Source organism: Arvicola amphibius, chromosome 1, assembly GCF_903992535.2.
Source record: "Arvicola amphibius chromosome 1, mArvAmp1.2, whole genome shotgun sequence".
In the NCBI taxonomy this organism is placed as follows: Eukaryota; Metazoa; Chordata; class Mammalia; order Rodentia; family Cricetidae; genus Arvicola; species Arvicola amphibius.
The window spans coordinates 73,183,091-73,202,808 of NC_052047.1; the positions used below are offsets into that span (position 1 = coordinate 73,183,091).

Genomic DNA, 19,718 nt, shown 5'->3' on the forward strand with positions numbered 1-19,718 from the left:
ACTCTTATGATTACTGTGTTCAAAGTTTCATCATGGTTGTGATCACCTTCCCCCCCCCCCCCCGCTTTCTGTTTTTGTCTGGCTAGGCTCTCCCAGTACTTTTCATAGAGTTATTTTTCACCCTCAAAATTGTCCTTGTTTAGATGAAAACATTATTTTTCCAATTTTATTACTTCACTGAGAATTTTGCACACTTTGATTATATTATTTATCCCTCCTCCAACTCTTCTCAGATCCACTCCCTTCCATCCTCATCCAACTTTGTGGCCTTTTGTAATTTTTTAAAACCAGTCAAGACCAGTTTGTGCTGTGTAAATACTCTTGAATGTGTGATCTTTCACTTGAGTATGCCTGGTTCACCAGGGACTAGACTCTTAGAGAAAACGGTCTCTATCTCTCCCAGCCGTTAGCAATTGCCAGTAGCTCCCTGGCGAGGGGTGTGATTGTGTGTCCAACTCCCCTCTCCATGTAGGGGTTTGTTCTGGCTTGGCCTTGCACAGGTCTTGCTCCCGCTGTCACAACTGCTGTGACTTTTTATGTGCAGCTGCCATGCTGTGTGCAGAAGACATTGTTTCCTTGTGGTCATCCACAACCTTTGGCTCTTATCCTCTTTCTGCTCTCTCTTCTGAAATAACCGCTGAGCCTTGGGACAGGGGTGTGGTATATATGTTCCTTTTAGGACTGAGCATTTTGCAGTGTCTTAGTCTTCTGCACTTGGCCTATTTGTGGGTCTCTGTGTTAATCAGCAGCTACAGCCAATAAAATTTTCTTAGGCAAGGATTGAGAGAGGAATTGATCTATGAGTATAATATAAGTCATTATGAGTAAGTCTAATACTTTGTTTGTCAAAATACTAGTATATAAGTCATTATGGGTAAGTCTAATAACTTTGTTCATTTATCAAAATACTAGCATAAGGTTCTTCTCTAGAGACTATGACTTGTCTAGCTCTAGGTTCTTGGCCCAACAATGGTGCCAGGTATGAGTTTTGTTTTGTGGAACATAACTTAAATCTAAACAGAAAATGAGATGGTTGGTTACTCCCATTGATGCCCGTGCCTCTGTTGCACCAGTGGGCATGTCTTGCCAGGCCAGTCATTGTTGTAGCTCACAGGATTCGCAGCTGGCAATGGGAATTTTGTATTCCTTCTCTAGGTTTCTTTCTTTCCTTCTCCAAATTGCTGCTTTTACAGTCTGCCAGAGAGTCTTCCTCTCTATTTCTCGGTTGTGAACCTAACACCCCAAGACAGGCTGATATTGCGGTTCTTTGGGGTTGTACTCTGAAATCTCTGAACTTCAGGATGCTAGGTTGTTGGAAGCATCCTTCAGGACTGGATGATCAGCTCACATGGTAAGCCGTTCTCTTTTACCATCTTCTTTCTCAGCCCCCTGTTCTTCCCTGCAGTCCTCATTTTTCTATTCCTGCTAGTAAATCCCTTGGATTAACGTAAAATATCCTTCAAATGTGTTTTTCTATTCTCACGGATCATTCCAAGATTTCTTCTTAGTTTCAGTATTCTGAAATTTCCTGGAAACTTCAGTAAACATGAACTTTGAAAACTGCATTGTGCTGTGTACTCAGTAGGTCCTTTCCACTTGATAATTAATACTTTGCGGAATATTTTTGCACTATTTCTTTTGTAACTTAAACCCTATAGTTTTTATTCTAGAACTTCTGCTTGCCATCAGATGTTCCTTCTCTATGATTCTCTAATTTATATCTTTTAGGATGCTTTTCTTGGACATTTCCTTCATTTTATTTAAAACACTTTTGAGATTTTTTTCATCTGTTTAACTTTAGGTTTTTATTGAAAATAGCTTATTGCTCTTGTTTCATCTCATTTCTCACCACAAAATAAAAATTTGAAAGATGATTTTTTTTTTGTTTTTTTGAGGGAGGGTTTGGCTGTGTAATAGCCTTGGCTGTCCCAGAAGTCACTTTGTAGACCAGGCTGACCTGAAATTCACAGAGAAATGCCTACCTCTGCATCCCAAGTGCTGGGATTAAAAGTGTGCACTGCCACACCTAGCCTGAATGTTTTTTTAATATTTATTTTTGTTGAGTTCTTTTCTCTGTTTGGTGCAACTCTTTTATATGGAAATTTTCTTTAGGATCAGCTGTTATGGTTGTTCTCTCTGTATAAGGACAAAGCACCTACTGCTCACTGGAAATGTTATGTGCGAGGGGTTCTTGTCATCTGACGGACTCTGTCCTGCTAGGTGATCATGCTGTAAGCCATTTCTTACCATAGCTGAAACAGCTGACTGTCACATCTTGCTACAAATGTGTATCTTTTTTCCCTTCTGGGATAAGTTGATTTCTCTACAGCCTTCAAAAGAGAGTTCTTCAGAAGAAGCCTGTTGACAGACAGCAGCCGGGTGGACCTGATTTTCAGTGTTCTTGGAAACAAGGGAGGTGATGAGAACTTCAGCATTGAGAACCAGTAAATTAAGTAATCCTCTGTATTTCCAGTAGGGGTCAGATGCACTGATACTCCAAGTTTAGTTCCAGTCAAATTCCACCTCCCTAGGTCAGCAAATTTCTAATCGCCTGCTGACATGGAGGAGGCGTTGTCTATTGGGAGTGATGGAGAGCCTATGCCAGAATTTTCCTCATTCAAAAATGTATCTCAATATGCTTGTCCATTTCAGTTCTACCTCTTACATATGCAGTTAGACATTTGTCTTTTAACTCCTGGGTCTTGTTAAGAGTTACAGGGAGAACCTGTTGAGATACCCCCTTCAAGTACGAACGCTGATGCTTGTGTTTCTGTTTTGCCGAATTGTTCCTCTTTGTCCACTTACATTCCCGCTGGTAGATATTAGTCCCTGCCATCTGCTGCTCCTTCCTTTTCCTCCCCCTTTATCTGCAGGCTCGATAGCCTTCTCCTTTCCTCTCTTCATTTTACAGACCTTTGGGGGATGATCAGAAAAGAAGGCAATTAGAAGTCCCCCAGGGCCAACGTCTTAGCAGTTAAGGAACCGAGAATTGGAAGGGCCTACCGTCTCAGTTTCTTGCTGTTGGCATGGTCAAGGGAGAATGGATGTATATTTGTCTCAGCTGTGCTTACCTGACTTTGGAAAGAACTGTTTACCTTTTAAATCAAGGGCATCACGTTTAATTGGAGATCCTATGGTTCAATGGAGAAGCCTAGAAGGAGCCCAAGTTAGTGGGGCAAATAGACAAAAGTGGAGAAAAGTTCCAAGAAAGGCTTGTGTTCACAGACAATTCATCACGTGGATCAGGACCTGAAGGACGAATTCAAATAAGAGGCAGAGAGATACGTGTTCAGATATTTCTTACAGTTCTTTAGTCATTATCAGACTAGCAAATCTTTCCACAGTGGACGTCAGATTAGGAAGCCTTTGACCATTCAGCAGTTTCAACTGTCAGGTGAAAAGTTGGAGAGCTAACAAGGGAACTGATAAATAATAAACATGCTGAGATAGTCAGTATATTCAGTATATTTAGTAGATTATGCCATTTGACTCTTCCTTCCTTCCTTCCTTCCTTCTGTCCTTCCTTCCTTCCTTCCTTCCTTCCTTCCTTCCTTCCTTCCTTCCTTCCTTCCTTCCTTCCTCTCTTTTTCCTTTCATTTTTGCTTATGTTATGTGTGCTGCGCACAGATAATTGCCTGCATCCTTGTTAGTGTCTGGTCCCTGGAAGAGCAGCCAGCGGCAGCAGCAGCTGGCGTCTCATTAGCAATGCAGATCCCAGCCCCACCTCAGACCTGCAGAACAGTCAAAATGCACATTTTAAGACGTCCAAGGGACACGTAAGCGTACAAACATTTGGAAATCACCAAACAGCAACAGGAGAAAACACACACCATAGCAGAAACCCCTGCAGCTGTGCGTCCATCTTTAGATTGCGTATTACTTAGCTCTTCCTCCTTTAAGTGGGCAACAAAACGAAACAAATGCAGATCGTAAGAACGTGGTATGAGGGAGACATGACATGGTTTAGTGAATAGAGTTGGCTGTTGTACATTTTACAGTGCAGTTGTTTCTTGTAGACCAAGTGGGGGGGGGAGGGGCGTGTGATTTGATAGTATGGGTTTTAGAAGCAGATGGACTTGAGGACAGATATTGCATCTGACAGATTTAATTGATTCAGCCAGCAGTATCAAGGATATTACTTTTACTCTTGATAAAATAAAAAAATGCTTATTTTACTCTTGTCTTATCACGATGACCTAAGATACTAGATATATGGTACCCAGCAAGAATTGAAGGTATACATTATAGAAACCGCTTCTTTCCCGGCCCCAGTGAAAAGAGCAACTGGATTGGACTTCTTCACGAAGAGGAGTTGACTGCGAAGGAGTTTATTTTCTTCTTTTGCTTAAAAATTTGTTTTACCCCTTGGTTTTCTGATAGTGTCAACCCTCTTCTTATGCGTTGTCACATACCTCTGACTTAATCTGCTGGAGCATTTCCATCTTCCCCCATAGGCACGCACTCATTTTAGTGGGAACTTGATGAGGCATAATGAGTGTGAGTCTTAAGCAATTTTACTTGCAAGATAGATGCTAAAGAGGTTAAATTGCTTGCTCAAAGTTAGAAATATTTTTATTTGGGAAAACCCATAACAAAATAAAACACATCTAAAATACACAAATTTGTATATACCCATGAAGCAGCCTCATCACACCCTAATCTCCTTTCAATTTCTTTTCTGACCCAGAAGTAATTTACACGTGTGTTGTTTTGTTTTCAAAATATGGGACTTTCAGTTATATTTTTTGTTACTGATTTCCAATTAATTCTTTAGTCTGTGAACACTCGTTATACCACGAGTCTCATTAACTTTGGGTGGGTGTGTGTGTATGCATGCATGCGGTTTGTTTTAGGGTTCAGAGAATTGCGCTTATGGTCATTGCTCCGTGTGTCCAGGAAGAGAATCAGCACAGTTTTGATGGTGGGTGGAATGACTCTTGAACATCAGGTAGTTTCCATCGTTAGAATTATGCAAATCCACCATTGTTGCTGATACTTGTCTCTGTGTCTGATTATATCTCAGAATACAGCATGAATTAGCCTGTTTCTCTTCGTGCTTTGTTTTTATTTCCTGTGTTTTGGAATTCTGTTGCCAAATGTGTACTCGTCTGGAATCATTATGGCTTTTCGATGGCTTGGTTCCTTTAACATTGGCACCTGAATTTAATATTGTTTGATCGCTTTCTCTTTTTGTTAATTGGTATTGAGGGCCCCATATCTTTTCTTTTTCTTTTTGTTTTTTATGTTTTAAGTTTCTTACATTTACCACATGGTTAGTTCTTATTTTATCTATTCTGACAAGCTTTGCCTCTTCACTGAACTGTGCAAACAATAGAGAGTCAAGTGCGCGACACAAACCATTTTGTGAGGTTTCTGTTCTTTTCCCTCTACCGCATCTATCCATTTCAGCCATACATTTTCTCATCGTATTTCCTTCTTTGTATATCTGCAATTTTTGGTTGGGTGCCAAACACAGATTTCATCCTTATTCTGTCCTAGTTACTTTTTATTCTTACAGTTATTCTTGAAAGAAATGAATGTAACTTAGTCCTGTAAGGTCCCGGCTGCTCAGTCCTCACCACTCTCTCAGTGTGGGGATACAAACACTTGGCTTTGTACATGCCACTGAGCTGCACTCCTCGCCCTAGAATTTCTTAAAAGTAGGTGTAACCTACTTTTAACCTCCACGAGCAGCTTGCATCTTGGGATAGCTATGACTATAACTGAATAAGTTTGTAGATGATAACGTTAAATTGTAATGTCCAGGGATGGACACTCACGCTTTAGCAATCCTTTCTGCTTGCTGTACTTGATAATTTATGAATTGTAAGATGTTCCAGTAGAGCTATGAGCTTGTTATTGTGTGACGACTAAATGAATATCTTTCATGTTTTGGGGTGAAGCTTCCTAATCTCAAGCAGTATCCTTACATGCATAATTAGTTCTTACCTGTACGTTAGAAGGCAGATCCTCTTTGGAGAGCCCTCCCTAGCTTTCTTTCCTTCCTTCTTTTAAACTCTAAGTTTCGTCTCAACACAGTGTGTCCACTGGGCTCCAGACTACCTGTGGCTTTAGTGTCTCTTTAAGACAGTGGATGTGGATAATCACAGGTCTCCTCTTGCATGAAAGACAGAGGTGTCTTCCGCACATTGATGTTCTGCTTTGCCCAGTGCCTTGTTGCTTCATCATGACTGGAAGCAGATATCAAACCACAAATTTCCCAACCTCCTTTGTTAACTTTTTGAACAGATTAGGTAATCTGCTATATATTTTCTTGACCATTGTACTCATGAAACTCATTGATGTTTCTTTTTAGCTTTCCCTGAGAACTCACCTTGTCAGACACAAAACATGGATTGGAAAGCCATCATTGATAATTATTTCATATTTATCAATAACATTGTGAAGTCCCCAATAACTTCCACAGCCAGGTAAGTTTTAGAATCCAACTTCCAGGTATTGACTATCATAAACAAATGTCAATCACAGGCTAGGATTAATTGATTAATTGACGGCTATGAGCTCAATTTAAACAGTGACAGAGTGTTTCATATCCGGTATCTAGTGACCATTTATCTATCAACTGTGGGACCACAGGAATAGGATTTTCCTAAACAGCAGCATGAGTTATAATAGAGGACCTAAGAATAAAGCGTCTACTTAAAAACAGCCTGACATTGCTTGGCACTTCAACCCGGGGTCCATGATTCCAGTTGTCGTAGTTGCAGAAGCTTTGGGGAGCAGCATTCTTTGGAAGGAAATATGCCTGAATATTTCCTGCTTTGCTATCTCACCACTTGTTTTGAGATGGTGTTTTAGCGTAAGGTTTCAGATGCTATGCCATGTTTGAAGCACGCATGTTTCTGAACTGTGATGAGGTTGGATGGGACAAGAACCTTACATACAACAGGGGAACTCAGAGTGAGGAGGGGACCAAGCTTACCTGGGAAGGTTGCTAAAGCTGGGAGTGTTGAACCTCGCTCCATCATGCTAAGTCCTATATCTAGGGCTTCGGTTGCTGTGCGTTTACAAAATTTCACTTGGGGTTCTTTCATATATCAAAGTCTGAAAGCCATTCAGCTACATCTCAGACCTAGACCTGGATTTCCTCAAACTGGGGATGCTTTCCTCGTGGGCACAGGAGGAAAGACAACAGGATGATCTCTGCAGAATCAGCTCCTGTTCATTCTGTATCCTGAAAAAAATCACAGTTATTTAACAGTTCTAGCAAGAGCAAGGAAAGCAGTCTGCATGTGCTCTAAGCACTAGTTTTCACTGTCCATCTATGAACTCACTGGAGCTGGTGTGGAATTGTTAAAGGAAGAGGCTAGTTAGTGAATTCAGCTGTGGTGTAACGGATGAAAATATTAGAGATTAGGGACAACTGTTGCCAAGGAAGCCGACATGTTCAGCGTAAGAACATATGGGCTTTGCTGCCACCATATGTTAGCGGTGTGGCTTTGTTAATTAAATAAAATCAAAATCTTTTTTCCTAAGATCAGAGTATGGACACGTACTTCAGCATGCTGTTATAGGGATGACGCCAGACTGTGGGAGCGCGCCACAGATCCTAACGTGATGGAGATTTGTGGCAGTACTATCCCTGACTTGTGACTTCTCTGCTTGTTAAATGTGCTTTAGTCCCCATCTGCATTCCTCACCCACCTTATTGAAAAATACCTGATGATGGGGGACAGATTTATTTCAGCTCATTCAGTCAGGGGATTTCAGTCAGTCAGGGCGGGGAGGGCGTGATGGTGAAAGCAGCTGTTTGTGCCGGAAAGAGTGTGGGACAGCAGGTCACACTGCAGCAGGCAGGGTTTCCACTGCCTCCCACTACTCGATCTGTCTCTGTAGCCCATGACCTTTTAAAAGAAAATATGATAACAAATTCATCAGGCATAAATGGCAGATTTGTGCCTAACAGTCATACATGTTGAGTCACAGGGCAATGTGAGTGCATTCTTTTTGATAAGAGGAAACACAGTTGAAGTTAAGTAGATGCAGCCGTGTTGTGATTTCTAATATAATAATGGATGCTCATATTAGCTTGACATGTGTTCTCTAGAAAAATGTCTCCGTTTTGATCACTATAAATGATCACTGTCTTAGAAATTTGAGATGTTGAGCTAATTATTTTTCTGATGATAAAACTATTCTATCTGTATTATAGGGTTTTAAATTTCACAAAGCACCTTTTAGTGGTGGGCAAGAAGCCGCACACCCTTGAAGATGGACCGATGAACGTTCTTTTGTCATTTGTGGAGTTTTTGGAGGAATTGTTATTATCTGATCATTCTGGCTCATTCACGGCTCCTGAATTTCATGATCTCTCTTTGCTCACCGAGCTTGTTCTGAATAGAAGTGTTCTGTGGAGAAATCATTTAGAAGCTTTACAGAGAGACCCACATGATGGTGATGCTCAGAAATTTCTGGAATTTGATAAACTGGTCACTGAAAAAATTCAAAGTCTTAAAAATCATTGGATGAGGAGGGAATCCAAAAATATTTTGAGATTCATAAAATTAATACTTTTTGAAATTAAACCAGAGTTGCGAGAATTCTGGCTCAGTGGCATTCCACAAGAAGAAAGAGCTAAATTTGAAATCTCGTCCACACTTGGAAATCTTTCTGCTCCAGAATATGAGAAAATTTTTAGCAAAAGCTTTAATTTCTCCCAATTGTTCCATTCTGATTGGCCCAAATCACCAGCTGTGGATGCAAACTTTATACATTTAAGCCGGATTATAATACATGGTCTCTATGAATTTAGCTTTCTGACCCAGGAACAAGTCTCAATAGCTCTGGACACCATCTATGTGCTGCAGAATGCATCTGAGCTTTTCTCCACCCTTTCTGAACATCACAAGCAAGAACTGGGTAGCATTTTGACTCATATAAATGTCTTCAAAGACAGAGATGCAGCTCTCCTTCTCCAGACCTACTCTTCCTTTTATCAATATTTTCATAAATTCTTGAACATTCAGAAAAGAGAGTCCCTGATAATTTATCTTACTCAAATCTTTAGACACATTTTGGATCTCATAAAGCAGTTTACTACCCAAAACATCAGTAAAGCACTTTTGCTTCTTTCAGAGACAACAGAGGCTCTCGGGATGATACCTGAAGTATCTTACTGTCAGCAATTTCTTTCAGTTTTAAACTTGTTAGAGCTTCAGGCCCAGTCCCTGCTGTCTACTGAGGGCCCGGCACCGCAAGTGATTCACGCGAGTTTGACAGGCCTGAAGCAGCTGTTTGTGGCAGATGAAGGCTTTCGTGTTTCTCTACTTCAGTATGTCAATCAGTTCTTTAATGATTCAGCAGGGACTCTGCTGCCGAGTGAATGCTTCATCCTGGAAAATGCAGCCATTTCTTCTGTGAATTACTCAGGAAACGAGGGAGCTTCACTCCCCTTCCCGTGGACACAGTTGTTTTCCAACCTCACAGTAAATGGCAGTGTGATGAGTGAATTCACGGCCGTTCACTGTACCCTTTCATGGATTCGGACATGGACTGAGATCTGGGGAAACCTTTCTCAACTATTGAAACTTGACTTGAATATTTTCACTTCTCTTCGTGTTGGTATCATTCAGCTTTTGGATGAATTGGAAAATGGTGGGAACATTTCTCAAAACTGCCAAGGGATAGTTCCCACTTATCATACTGCTAGACTCCTATTAAATTTATTTAAAAACGTAACTCAGGACAATGGCTTTCATGACTGGGAAGGCCTTCTGGACCTCAGGAATCTTTGGGTAGCGTTAGATAATGAATTAGCTGTGGTACAATCACTTAACCTGGCTCAAGCAGAGGCCTCTTTTGTTGCCATGGAAACCTCCTTGCGCCAGCTAAAGATATTTCCAATGAAAACAAACGCAAGCAGGGAGTTTTTGTCTTCCCTCTTGGATGTTTTCATTGAGTTGAGCAAAGCCTCAGACTACATGGCTAGAAATGCAGACCTGATCAACAACTTCCTTTCCAACGATCTCACAGATCATAGAGGCAAATTTGCAAGTGGCGTCACTGAGCTGAGAGAAACAATATTATTTCTTAGGAATGTATCACAGGATAGAGATTTATTGTCATGTGCTGATATTTTCCAGAGTGTCACTGAATTGATTTCTGAAAGTAATTTATTACCTGTGAATGCTTCTAAGAAGCCAGCACATATTCTGGCCATGTTAAGTTCCATATTTTCATCAAAGAATGCAAGTAGCAGCCTGGACGGGTGCATCGCATGGATAGACATCATAAACCGTCTGTGTATGATATGCAACTCAAGTTCTCTACCTGGCTATCTCCATAGCGCTTTGGGAAGCTTTAAGGATATGGAGAACAAAATGAACTCTGCACTGAAAATTTTAACTTGGGTGCTAAATAAGAAGATACCCATTTGTCCACTGAATGAGTCAAATATAAATTGTGTGAATATTTACCTGGAAGACGTAACTGAATTTCTAAATATTATAATTACTCTAGGCTTAGAAAAAGAGAAGGTTGCCAAATTTGAGACTTTATTAGCGCTCTTCAATAATTCCACCAAGCTGGTAAATATGATCATCGCCAACTTAACAGAAGACTTGGAATTTGCCTCCCAGTTCGACTGGAAGCACTTCAAGGACTTACTTCTAGGACCCACAGAAATGTCAGATGGCATTCCTGATCAGTTTCAGAATATTTGGCGGCACAGCATAGCATTGGGGAAGGAAATGCAGAAACTTTTCGAAGGTATCATCCATAGTGTCCTCAGAAATAATTCCTCTTCTAATGCTGAAAGAGTGCTTAGTGTATTCTCCATCAGTCCAAAGGAAAGAGACATAAGCCATTTACACAACTCAGTTTACCGCTTAGCTAAATACGTTGCTCTCAACTTTACTCATTATCTTCAGAGTTCATCAGAAGTAGTCCCCCATGAAATAATGGAAGCTGTGGATCTTGGCATTCAACTGATGCGGGATGTGTTCAACTCCTTAATGCCTGCTGTCCATTACAGTATTCCACAAAATTCAGACCCAGCTCAGGTTTTAAAGAAAGTGGCGTCTCTCATGCATTCTCTCAAGAAAGCAGACACAGAACTCTTAGTAGGCCAGCTGGGTGAAATCAGTGAAAACCTGATGGGTTTCTTCAAGAACCTCAGCAGGACGGGTGTGGACCATTTAGGGGTCAATATGCTTGTGGGCTTAGCGGACAAGCTTGTCACCAGCTCCCATTCCTGGAGTGTCAGCCACCTGCTGCGTCTCTCTCGTCTGCTTCCCCAGGAAGTAGTGACAGCTGTGTTGGATGTGTATTACGCTCTTCCCCATATGGTGGGGCTCCTGCAGAGAATCACAGACAAAAACATCACAGAAAGCCTCAGGGACATCTATAACTTCACACTTCTTCATGGGATAACCATGTTCAACACCACCAAGGAAGACTTTGCCGATGTGATTAAAACTCTTCTGGACACAGTTGAGTTAGTGTCGGATGAGCCAGCGGTTATTTCCGAGGCTTTAATGTGCCTTCCCAGGGTTTGGTGCTCGAACCACACAACTTCCAGGCTTGAGGAAAGCCCTAAGGTAGAAGGCTGTAATGTCCAGGGACACATGTCTCCCTCCTTATACCACATGGTGACCAGTATACTAGACCTTCTTCATCTGCCATGGCCAAGTGATTCAGAATGCATAAATGAAAACCTCGGAGAGGAAATAATCAGGAAAGTGGTCTGTGCGATGCATGAGTTCGCAGACTGGAATTCGATTCTCTCAGAGCTGTTGGAGATTTTCCATGTTAAAAACGGACTTGGGAAAACCCTGCAGGGACTTTGGCATAAGGTGTTACCCTTCTTGTCACCTTCTGGAAACCAAGGTAATGCCAGCATCCCAGAACTCTGTCCTAACGGGACCATAAAGCAAGGTGCTCTGCAAATCATAAAAAAACTAAAACATGCAAATTTTACAAAATTTATACTGCTTGAAAACATGCTCGAGAAACTAGGCAGCTTAGACAAGATTCTTAACATTACTGAAGGCACAGAGACATCTGCTCAAGATAATGTTTCTTTAAATTTGGGGAGGATCTTCAAATTGATTTCTGCTCTTTGGAGTTTAAGAAATAGTACTCACCATCTGCTCTTGCCAACCACAAACTTTATGGATGCAAATCATACAGATAGGAGCCCAGACTCATCAGGCTTAATAAAAAATGATGAAGCAACTCACAGCTTTGACGAACTGTGGTTTCACTTCAAACAAAGCACCATGGACCCAAGCAATAACTTGAGTCTAGGACAACTACTTTCTAATATTAACAGAAAGATCCAAAACACAACTGTGCAACTTCCTCAGCTTCTGGAAATCCTGGATTCATCACCATTGACAGTGTCGGAAATTACTGAAGGTTTTCTATTTCTCATAAAACACGGGCTCCATGAATATGAAAATGAAGATTACTTTCGGTTGATGCAAAGACTACTCAATGCCCTGGCCAGTGGGAATTCTGCTGATGGAACTGTGCTGGCCAGGGATCTTACTACATATTTGGGCTATCTCAGAAACAGTACCGGAGAAGGCAATTTTGATGTTGGCGTTCTCACCCATATGCTAAATCAAGAGCAGCTAGCTGATTTCTCAACTGTTCAGTTGCTTCTGGAAAGCATCGTGATGAATTTAATTAGTAACTTTGCTGAGCATTCTCGGGAATCCGCTCTGAGTTTCAGCGGCACTGACCTTCCCATAATGGATTTCATTAGTCTCATCTTGAACCACACACAGTCCAAAAATGGAGGGGAAACTGCAGGACAGGCAGAGGGCTTTCTGAAGCAGCTTCTGGAGACATTCTTCTCCTCCTTGCTAAATGGAATGCCTGAGAACAAAATATCACTTCTACTAAAAGACCTGCATAGAGATTTCATGACCGAGATGAGGTGAGTGCATTTTTGTTCCACACAGTCATCCTGGTAGTGCCTCCTAGCCGGCTCACGTTCTGGAGTAGAGTAATGCCCGTCATAGCTCCTGTACCTGAGTTTGGGACCAAAGGGATGGCCTTTGAAGTGATTTTTGTCACAATGAGTGTTTTATGACTATATTAAGGTAACAATTTCAATTTCCACTTAACCAGTGAACATTCAAATCTAGTCTCTGTTCATCAGTTGTATATTGTTTCTTTCAATTCAGGCTATAAGGACAAGAAATTCTTTTCTGCATAGATTGAAATTTTTATTTTGAATGGATCTACATGCACACATCGGATGGTTGCTATTTCAATTATGGCATTACCTATCTCATCACGAATACAAGATTCAATATTTCTTTTAATGTTTGTATCTGGAACCATTAAGATAGTCATATTATCTCCATTCCCAATCTTCTAAAATCTCTTAATGTTACCATTGAAAGTTCTAGAGAGAAATCCCCATTTACTCTATGTCATATTAGTTGGGGGACACCCAGGGAGCAAGCAGTGAAGCCAACATGCAGCACTGGAGGTTGATTCTGTGGCTTTGGAGACTAGATAAGCACATCTAACCTCCCAGGGGCAGGGCGTGGAAAGGGACAAACAGAGCAGCAGGAATGCCCCATGTGTTATGAGCTAAAGTTTGACATCCAAAGAGGGTGGTCAACAAGGGGCAATCTGACTAACTAGCTGCTACTGGGGTCTCTAGGGCAGGGGTCTCCAAGACTCTTCTACAGCCTTCTACCTGACTGGGGCTGTCTTGTTTAAAAAACAGTTTGCCCTCTGAATATCCTAAAGTTAACTCATTAGGGAATTTAAACACTTGCCCAACAAGCCTTTAATCCCAGCACTCAGGAAGCAGAGGCAGGAGGATCTCTGTGAGTTGGAGACCAGCCTGGTCTACAAGAGCTGGTTCCAGTATAGGCACCAAAGCTACAGAAAAAACACTGTCTTGAAAAACAAACAAACAAACAAACAAAAAACAAAAACAAAAATAAAACCTCAAAAAAAGCTCAACCCCCCAAAAAAACTACCAATCCACTAAACAAACAAACAAACAAAAACAAAACCAATCACTTGTACAAGATCCCCTCTTAGCAAGACCTTAGTTTAGTTTTGGATTCTGTGGCTGGGAGGAGTCATGTTTGTGTTACAAAATGGTCACTATTTCCCATCTAGTGCCTTCTAGGGAATTTCTCCTGTAGTCCACCCAGCTCAGACAGTTGGAGGAAAGGGTATGTTGGGGCTAGTGGTCAGTCAGCCTTGCCAAGGGGACATATCACAGGCATCATAGATCGACCAAGCAATCTGCCAGTACTTTTAAAATTCAGAACAAGATAAATAGGCCTTCCTTTTCAGATGATAACTGGTTATGTCAAGAATCATTGTCTAGGGAGGCTGTCCTATTAACCCCGTACCCCTTCTTTCTCCTAACAAGTCTGCTTCCTATTTTTATACTTTTGATGTGTTTGTGGCCTGGTGCATTTATCTGGAGTTGATGACATGAGCATGGATGGGGATGACTGACAAATGGAAGTGTTTTTGTAGCCTAGATACACATGAGGAGAATTCTGCTGTGGAATAGAGGATATTCACAAGCTCAGCCTTAATACACATGAGGAGAGCTCTGCTGTGGAATAGAGGATATTCACAAGCTCAGCCTTAAAGATCTCAGGAGATCCAGGCTTGATTTTCACTCTGACCGGAGTGTGAGGCTTCCTGTAGCTCCTGTGTCATGCCTGGCACTGTTCGTATGAACTTAGATCTGTGAACCTGGTGAGACCATGGCAGAATCTCATTAGAGTTTCAAATGTCGTTTTCTTAAAGTTGAGAAACTCAGAATGTATTCTTTGGTCCACTAAGAATTTTGTCCTTTGTGAATGGCCTTTTTCTTCTTCTTTAAGTTCTCTTTAGGTTTTGTGGGTTCCCACAATTTGTCTGTGATAATTGTTGACAATTTTTTATATTTTGATACTAGTTATTTATTAGTTAAATGATATATATATATATATATATATATCTTTTAATTATCTAATTGGTTCCTCCTCTTTACAGTTTTTATTGTTGGAAGAGTATTATAAAATTTAATGTAGCCAATTTATCCATATTTTCCTTATTTTTAAAGCTTAATAATCTTATTTTAGAAGTAAAAAACAGAACCATTGCATAATCTTTCTAGATCTTTTTTCTAAAAACAAAAAGTAAGACTTTTCAGATTGTTGAGTTCAAAGAATAGTCACAATACTGCTTATGGAATTCCTTTCCTGCTTTCACTATTTGATAACAAGGTGTCAGGCTTCATTTGGAGTTATTTTAGAATCTTAACTCTTCACTCAATATCAGCATTCTGTGGTACTATTGTAAAACAAATAAAATAATGATATCATCTTGTTTTAATCTTTCCATTACTGATTTACAAAATATGAAATTAAAAATACATATATTTTCAGTTTTGTCCCCAGAGATAAAATTCTTAAAATTCTGAAACTGGATCCATTCCTTACCTGGTTGAATGCGGACACATTGATGAACATTGTCTCAAGTTTCAGGACCATGTATCGTCTGATTAAGAACTCATTTTCATTCTACAACAGAGAACTCTCTGGAGTCCTGAAAGGTTCACCTCACACCCATCCAAGGGAGCCTGTGGTGAACGCTGACACTGAAGACCACTTGGACTTCTTTACTGTAGTGACTCAGTTTCTCTCCCAGGTTAATAATTCTGTGGGCCTCTCCAAACTCAACCAAAATCTCAGGTCTGTTCTCCGCCTTGTGAGAGAAAGTTATGTAGAGATGGCTAATATTACAGACATTCTCTTCCACTCACCTGCTGTGACCTGCCACTCCTCCTCTCCTGTGCTCCAACACACTGTGCTTGCTAAGCTAACTGAGTTGTTTTCTGTTGTAAATAGTTCATTTGCTCTAAGAAACAGAGAAACGCTGGCATCAACTCTGAGGTTATTTGGTGCCATTTCCCGAGTGGGTGCAGAAAGTCCTGTCCTGGAGCCGGCCTTGGAAATATCTAGAACTCTGGCCATGCTGGTGAATAGCACTGCTGAACTGGATGGTCTTGCTTCATCAGTGGACTCCATGGTGAGACTTCTCAATCTAGCCAAAAAGGTTTCAAGAAAGATAGCTACAATATTGGGAGAGCTGTCCAAGTCTAGTACAGAGGACTCCTGGAAAATCCTTAGTACTTTGTATTCCATCGTTCTACAAAGTTTTCAAGATCATGTGAGGCAAATAATGACTTCGGAAAAAGTAGCTCCTTTCATATTTGAAAAGACAAAGGCTTTGTTGATGCCATTTCTTGACTTGAGCTTCGGGATGATCGGAGTCACCTCTAATGTGTCCCAGGACCCTGACATTGTCAGCATGTCATCTAGCAGTGTCCTTTCATATGTCAACCAATCCAAAGACTTTTCTGAGATTTGGGAAGAAATCGCTGAAAATTTAATTTCTACAAAACTCAGTTTGAGAGATTTGGAGCATCTTGTGGTGGTGATTAAAGACAGGACTCAAAATGTTTCTACGGATGCTGCTAACTTGTGGGAAGAGATTCTAGATTGCTTAATTCCTATAAGTAACATTACGGACCAAATGGACTTCCTGAAGTTTTATGAGCTTCCTTCTACCGGTCATCCTCAGGCCCTGAGACAGGAGAGAAGCCAGGAAGTAATTCTTTTTTTAGATAGAGTGTTAACAGAGAACAGCACAAAAAGAGAGACTTTCTTGAAAATGGTGATTGATCTCACTTTACAAGCTCTTTCGAATGGCATAAAGGAAGATAACTGGGATATTTTTAATCTCCTGTTGACATTTGCCCAGCACCCAAATGACCTTTTAAAAACCATAGAATCAGTTGTAGAGGCCTCCAGTGGAATTCAAAGTGACTCTGGAGATGAGTTAAGCCAAGATTTATTTTCCAATTTGTCATTGATTCAAATGAACGCCACTCGCAATCAGCTTGCCAAAGAAGTCCTGATTGGTCTCAGTAGAATAGTCCCCTCAAGGGAAGGGCTGCCCCCAAACAACGCTCAGTGGGCACATTTCACACGCACTTTGTTTTACTCAAATGGCAGCAGGTTTCCTAAGTCAGCTACTGGTCAGAATGTTACATCAGCAAAGGATGGAGGGACCAAGGAAGAAACGATGGCAATTCCCCATGACTACGAACCAATGTCGTACTTCCAGAAATTCCTGAAGGCATTATTTGCATTGATTGAACACTGGCAGAGAGTCCCACAAGCCGATCAAAGGTATTCTAATTTCCAATTTTACTTAATTTATTCCTTATTGTAGAAATCAAGAAGGATTCACATCAAACCAGAGTAAGCAGATTTTCTCAACTTCAACTTCCATCACACTCTGAAGCCAGCATCCATCCACACAGAATGGTCCAAGTCAACAATTTCTTCCCCCATTTACCTCATTATTTGGCATCCAAGTATGATTTGGATTCATTCTTTTAAAAAAATTTCAAAAGCAAAAGCTTTGTCCTGGATCCACATGTTTTGGGACTGGATATATGCATAGTATTTGGGAGGCTAGATTGACCAGTGCATTTATGCATGTATCACAGTTTCTGCTGTATGCCTCACTAATATGTATAGTCATCACATGCCCATAAAATAATTAATTGTAAAACAGTCATGAGTCAGGTGTGGTGGCGCATACCTATAATCCCAGCAGCTCTGGGTACCACTATTGGGCATGTAGTTATGAAGGTGAACCATCCAATTCAGTCCCAAGATGGTGCTTGCATTTGTAACTAACCATGGGATAAAAATAGGCAGCTAAGGACTCCTGCCCTCCTGAAACTCAGCTCTAAATCCTGATTTACCTCTAACCCTCCCATTCCCAAATGCTAGGTCAACAGACTGATATTGAACTCATAATCCTGCCCCAGCCTCCAAAGTGCTAGGATCACAGGTGTGTGCCACCAATCCCTGCTGGAAACTTGTTCTTCAGAGCTCCAGAGTCACCAAATACAGTTCTGGTATTAGCCTGTTGCTTTGGGCTGGAGGATTTAGATGTACAGGACCCCAGGGTGCTGCCGCTGCGTCAGCTGCGACTCCTGGATGTGGCAAGGCTGCCTGCCCTGTGATCCCTGCCTGTTCTCTTTTCTCTTAGCACCATGTGGCAACTTAGAGACGTTATGTAAATTCTTTCACATTTACCACCGGACAGGCTGACCTACTTCCTGTCAGTACTGTTGCCACAGAACTGTACTCTGAGCATGATCATTTTTTATGGCTTGGAAAGATATCCTTACTTGGTGGAGCAGATGTCTCATTATTTCAGAGTTTAAATGCTGCAAAGCCTCCTGTTTATCTCCCCATCGTCTATGATCCTTAAACTATGGTGCTTGAGCGTAGTGTTCTGCTTGGGATTTGCCTCCAAACCAGAGGTAATCCCGGCCACTCTGTTCTCTAATCTCAGCTTTCACCTGAGATTTTCAGTTCTCCACAAATAAAACTTCCACCACACATCTATATACCTTCATTTTTCTGTCTTCCCATTTTCACACAGGCTCTTGCTACACAGCGTAGGCTAGCCTCGATCTTGAGAGCCAGTCTTCTGAGTGCTGAGATTGTAGGCATGCACCTTAACATACATACGACCCAACATGTTTAAAAATTACTATTTTAATTTTGGTTGAGCTATATTTACAGGGAACAGAGTAATGCTTTGATACATGTATTACATATAAACAATTAAGATCTAGTGCTCAAACATTGAACCATAGTTTCTCTAGCTATTTTGAGATTTAAAAGGTGCTGCCATTAACTGTATCCATCTCACTGTGCCATAGAACACAACACTGTTTGCTCCTAACTGGGACTCTCTCCTCTCCCTAATCATCACCGTAGCCTTTAGAGGCCTGCATTCTGCTCTCAACTTCTATGGGATCTACTTCTTTAGGTTCCACATGAATGATGATATATGATCTATGTTGTTTTGTCCCTGACTCATTTCACGTAACACTGCCACGTCAATCTGCTACGCTGTTACGAAGAGCAGGCTTTGTCCTTCCAATGGCTGTCATGTTCTCACCCCTTCCATGTCCAACTCTTGCATCTCAAGAGAATGGAGCAAGAAGAAAAAGCAGACATCAAATTTATAAGGAACAATACTCAAACTGCTGTAGAAAGCAGAAAGGTTTCTAGAGGTCCAGCCTAGTGGCCTGCATGACTCTTTTGTTTGTACAAAATAAACACAGTAGAGTGAGGAGACAGTTTTTACACACGACTTAACCCTCTATGCATAGCAGTGCTCAGAGGTTACACATCTATGTGTTAACACCATGATCTGTTTTCCCTAAGTGTTTTTGAGATGTGTCAAGTTTTCCGGCAGCTGGAGAAGCCCTCGGAAGCTGTGGAAATGCTGCACAGAGTGGAGAGGATGGCTCTGCGTGTGCTCATCATCTTTGCAGGTGGGATGCTTATGTAAGAAGCACTTATAATTGCCCCGTCCCAGTTAGCACAGCTGGACTGTCAGAGAGATGCATAGAATACTTAGCTTAAGCAACATTGGAAGGGAATTCTGCATACTCTGGGCCCATATTTGCTGTGGGGTAGGGGAGGACATCTAAAAAAGGAGTCTAGTTTGCCCTAGAAGGGGAATAAGAATACACACAGAAGTCTCTCATCAGAGAGGAAGGGTCACTAGCCTCAGAGTGGATCCACTGGCTTGTGTCAGTGGCCATGGCTGGGATCCAGATGTGTGGAAGAGCATCTGTCTGCAAGTGTAAGGAGGAAGAAATGAGACTCAAGCAGGAACTA

General features: G+C 41.2%; 1 protein-coding gene across 1 annotated transcript in view; it reads left to right on the plus strand.

The window, feature by feature from the left end:
- Positions 1-19,718, plus strand: part of Abca13 (ATP binding cassette subfamily A member 13) — a 395,665-nt gene that overhangs the window by 66,568 nt on the left and 309,379 nt on the right. The window contains 4 exon segments of the mRNA XM_038325545.1: positions 6,317-6,431; positions 8,174-12,904; positions 15,384-17,192; positions 19,260-19,369. Of these exon segments, the coding sequence (XP_038181473.1) occupies positions 6,317-6,431; positions 8,174-12,904; positions 15,384-17,192; positions 19,260-19,369 (6,765 nt within the window).